At 41.2% G+C, this 4,861-nt stretch overlaps 1 protein-coding gene across 1 annotated transcript; it reads left to right on the forward strand.

The window, feature by feature from the left end:
* The first annotated feature begins 1,896 nt into the window (after positions 1 to 1,896).
* On the forward strand, positions 1,897 to 2,965 carry LOC135196515 (putative nuclease HARBI1). The gene is made up of 2 exons (XM_064223361.1): positions 1,897 to 2,026; positions 2,253 to 2,965. The coding sequence occupies exons 1-2, from the start codon at positions 1,897 to 1,899 to the stop codon at positions 2,963 to 2,965; spliced, it is 843 nt and encodes a 280-aa protein (XP_064079431.1).
* Positions 2,966 to 4,861: the final 1,896 nt, after the last annotated feature.

A 4,861-nucleotide genomic window follows, 5' to 3' on the forward strand; every position in this document is an offset into this window, starting at 1 on the left:
ATGTCCAGGAGTGGAAGCCTTAGTACCACATTTACTTTTGGACTTTATTTCACTAATATTCTTCGCCATTTTTCCTGCATCCACTCTCCTGTGAACCCAGATCTCTCCCGTCCTCTGTGTTTTCTTTATTTATTTTCCTACTTCATTGTTGAGACTCCCTCTACTTACTTCTCTGTCTATTTATTTATTGGATTGTTAATTCATTCATTTTGTATTTTGATAAATAAACTCTCCTTTCTGTGTTTCCCATTACTTCGTATTTTCTTTCTAATGAACGCCGTATTCTTTGGAAGCTTGAATTTCAAGTCAGTTGCACCTTTGGTGGGCTGGATTCATATTGATAGGATTCATCTTCTCAATAATAATAATAATAATAATAATAATAATAATAATAATAATAATAATAATAATAATAATAATAATAATAATAATAATAAAAGGTATTACACCTTCACATAAAGAGTTGCAGCTTTCGGTGTTTCTTATATTAATTTTGTATCCGTATTTTTCACATTTATGAACAAATCACATTATGTTTTTAACATGATATGGTTCTGTAAAAGTTGTAGATGTTCAACCTGTCATCCCACCGAAAGAAATTGTAGCGATAAAAACTTATCATCAACGATGTCCGAAGTCAATCTAGCCGCCTGTCTCTCTCGCGCGTGAATTCGAAATTTGGAGTCCGGAAGTGGCAGACACCAGCCCGGAAATGGCTCTGCGTAAACCTTAAGCTTCTCTGTGAATGCAGAATCCTTTGCCACAAAGTGTTTTGTGAATTATAACAGGGAAATGGTGAGAAAGATTGACTATCAGAGAGAGAGAGAGAGAGAGAGAGAGAGAGAGAGAGAGAGAGAGAGAGAGAGAGATCCAGTTAACGCAGGACTCATTCCCGAAGCGAAAAGAGGGCCTAAATAATTTAGGTGTAGTTTCGTTAACGTACTTTCATTCATGTTCGCATAGAGATACAGATCGTAATAGTAGGCAGTGTAGAAACGTAAATTCTTAAACATGATCAGGCTGTTTATTTTCCACACATAACTTAATCCAGTGCGCTGAGTTTTCATTTTTTAGTAAATGCAAGCTTGAATGAAAACTACCTTAAGTATCAAATGAATAAACGCTTGATGATGGTTAATATTTCTCTCTCTCTCTCTCTCTCTCTCTCTCTCTCTCTCTCTCTCTCTCTCTCTCTCTCTCTCGATCGATCTATATAAATGTAAATGAAGCATTTTATCTTTGGTACTTGGAAGACGAGTGGAGTAATGGCACCAAGATGAAAATGTAAGCCCCCTTATATATTTCCTCTTCCAGTGCAGCAGAATATTGCTTCAGGAAGTCGTCTTGAGATTCGTCAGTGCTTTTGCTGTCTTTCCATTATTTCTTCAATCTAAAGGACGGTTTACACCTTCGCACACTGTGGGGAGGAAAAATGACCGTTATTGGGCGGCGTGGCGCAGACCCGGACGGTGGGTGGGTCATGGGCACCTCACAGCGTGTTCCTGCGGTGTCTTGCGGAGTGTTACGGAGTTGGCGCAGAGTTGGCGCGGTGTTATGGTCGTTGTTGCTATGCCAGGGCACGCGCTCTTGCGGCTTTGATACTTCATGTAGTGGTGGGTTGGGGTGTTGTTGCGGAGTGCACACACATCCGCACGAGTGATGACGTGCATATTTGCATGATTGTTGCACATGCACCTTGCCACATCGTGCCACACCGTGCCAGATATGAACCTTGGGTATATATAGAGGCCTGCCAAGCACATCTTTCATTCCACGCTCAACCAGCATGCAATATGGACCTCAACAGCCTCTCACCCCAGGAGACAGAGATTTTTTGTAGCTGTCCTGTGTCTATGTGCAGTCCAGGTCATCGACAGGTTGAGAAGACATACTAGAATGCCGCAGCCACCAGCACCAAGCAGAAAGGACGGCAGGGCATGGCTGATTTGGGCTCGGGAGTGGCTGACACGGCGGCAACTACATGGGGACTACAACCAGCTACTACAAGAACTGAACAAGGAGGACTGCAAAGGACACAAGAACTTTCCACGCATCTACCCTGAATTGTTCGAGGAGATGGTCGAAAGGCTGACGCCCATATTGAAGAAGAAGGACACGAAGATGCGGCTTGCACAAGAGGTGGGACTCAAGTTGGCGGTCACTCTCCGCCACCTGGCAAGTGGGAATGAGTATACAAGCCTTCAATACAGCTTCAGTCTCCAAGAGTTCCATATGCCGATTTATCCCATTAGTCTGCCAAGCCATTATAGACACATACAGACCAGAAGTGATGAAGTGCCCCAAGACACAAGAAGAATGGAAGAACGTAGCAAAAAGATTTGCCTCCAAGTGGAACTACTTCAATTGTGTGGGAGCCCTGGATGGGAAGCACGTCGCAATCAAGAAACGCAAAGGTGGAGGATCACTGTATTTCAATTACAAGAAGTTTCACAGCATCATCCTCATGGCCCTCTCCGATGCAAAGTACAAGTTACTGTTCATCGACGTTGGTGCAGGAGGTGCTGGGGATGGAGGAACCTGGCAGAAGTGCAACCTTGCCAGGACCGTCACAAACAACCGAACAGGACTCCCGCAATACAGAAATCTGCCCAACGACGAAGAACCCATCCCCTTCCACATAGTCGCTGACGATGCCTTCGCTCTCAATCCGTGGTTGATGAAGCCCTACTCCCACCAATCACAAGATCCCACCAAACGAATGTACAGCTACAGATTATCTCGCGCTCGTCGTGTGGTGGAAAACGCATTCGGCCTGCTGCAGATGAGATGGCGAGTCTTCGGGACGACGATGCAACATGATGTACAGGTGTGCAAGAAGATAACTTTGTGCTCATGTGTCATGCGCAACCTGGCACTGCAACGCTACCCACTGGCTGGCACCGACGTCGACTATGAGGACCAACACCATAACGTCGTAGCAGTACTTGGAGGGAGGAGTCGCTGAACCTCATGGAACGACTCATGGCAAGAAGTGAACCAAACTACACACGTCGAGCGAAGGCCGTCAGAGATTACCTGGCCCAGTACTACTCATCAGATGCAGGCACAGTGGAATGGCAAGAGCGAATGGTGTACTCCCATACTTTGGTATGTCCTAATTACAATATTAATACAATAAATAATATTGGTATGATGATTGGTACATATAAAAAAATGATGTTGGAAAATAATTAACTGAAAGTTATAATAACATAATTCATAATAATGAGACAAATGAGAAGCAAATGATGGACATAACAAAAATACTTATACTAAACAAACATGAAAACCATAGAATATAAGAAAATGAACATAAAAAGCATAAGAAGTAAGAAAATAAACATGAAAAACATAGAATATCAGAAAATAAACATGAAAAGCATAGAATATAAGAAAATAAACATGAAAAGCATAGACTATAAGAAAATGAACATAAAAACCATAGAATATAAGAAACTGAACATAAAAAGCATGGCATGTAAGAAAATGAACATAAAAAGCATTGAATGTAAGAAACTAAAATTGGGACTTGGTTTTTACCATAACATGTTCAACTGCAAATATCATATATTATCAACTGAGACCAATATGTCTTTCGTATCTCACTGATTTTTCATTGATTCCCTGTAAATAACTACGTCCAGTCAATGTTAATTACTGTTTCATTATCATATTTGTATGTATTCATGTTCAATTGACCATGTTCTCAATATGCGATTATTGTTCTTACCTTGTATGTATGTTACATTTCATTTTATAGTTTAAGTTATTTTCCGATTTGTATTTATTTCATAGATCGTATATAATTTTTCATGTTAAGACTTCCTGTTATATTTCTTCATGTTATTATTCTTTCTGGCCATGCTCTTTCATTATTCAATTGCATATTATAGTTCAAGTTATTTTCCGAGTTCTATTCATTTCATATTTCACATATATTTCATTTTATATTTCCTGTTATACTTCTTCGTGTTATTATTCTTTATGGCCATGATTTTTCTTATTCAATCTCATTCACCCAATCATATCATATATATTGTCATTACATATAAATTAAGCATCAATAAGGAAAATGTAAATGCAAGTCACTATTTCAACATATTTATTACAAAATGAAAAATGATTAATTATAAAAGTTACAAAAATAATTGAATATTAAGAAAATAGCTAAAATACAATTTATTCTTTAAAAAATAACATGTTTATTTACAATATTTACAATTTCACTCAATTGATTCGGGATCAATATCCTCCTTATCACCTGGGGAGATGGTCAAGTCGTAGGTGGGTGGATCCTCTGTGGCAGGTTTTGGTGTCGAAATACTGGCACCAGAGGTAGGGGGCCGCAAGTTTGCCAAGAGACTGTTGACCAATGGCTAGAGCGAAGAAGTGGAAGGTCGAGGAGAGAAGTTCAGTATTGTCGAACGTCCACTGGGGAAGAATGACGGTGTGCCTAGCCTTGGCGCCGGAGTTGTGTACCCATGATGAGATACCTGCTGCTGCGGCTGAGGCTGCTGTTGAAGGTTCGGATCATATAAAAACACAGGTTGGGGTTGAGACGCGAACCACTGGTGTGCTGATGCCCGAACCGGTTGCACTGCAGAAGGTGTCGAAGGTGTCGAAGTTCCGGTTTTCATCTGCGTCTCTTTATCAATTCGCGGGGGCGTCCAGTGGGAACAACCCCCACGAGCCATGGCCTCTTTCGTCGTTGCATCCTCTTCCTCGGGACCCCCCAAACTATGACAAAGCCTGATGACTTGCTCGAAGAACGGCTTCTGGTATCTTCGAGGCAGATACTCCAAGCGCTGTGTCAAGTACTGCACAAACACAGAGATGTCACAGTGCATGTTGTCCTGCGCTT

This window comes from Macrobrachium nipponense, chromosome 18 (assembly GCF_015104395.2).
Source record: "Macrobrachium nipponense isolate FS-2020 chromosome 18, ASM1510439v2, whole genome shotgun sequence".
In the NCBI taxonomy this organism is placed as follows: domain Eukaryota; kingdom Metazoa; phylum Arthropoda; class Malacostraca; order Decapoda; family Palaemonidae; genus Macrobrachium; species Macrobrachium nipponense.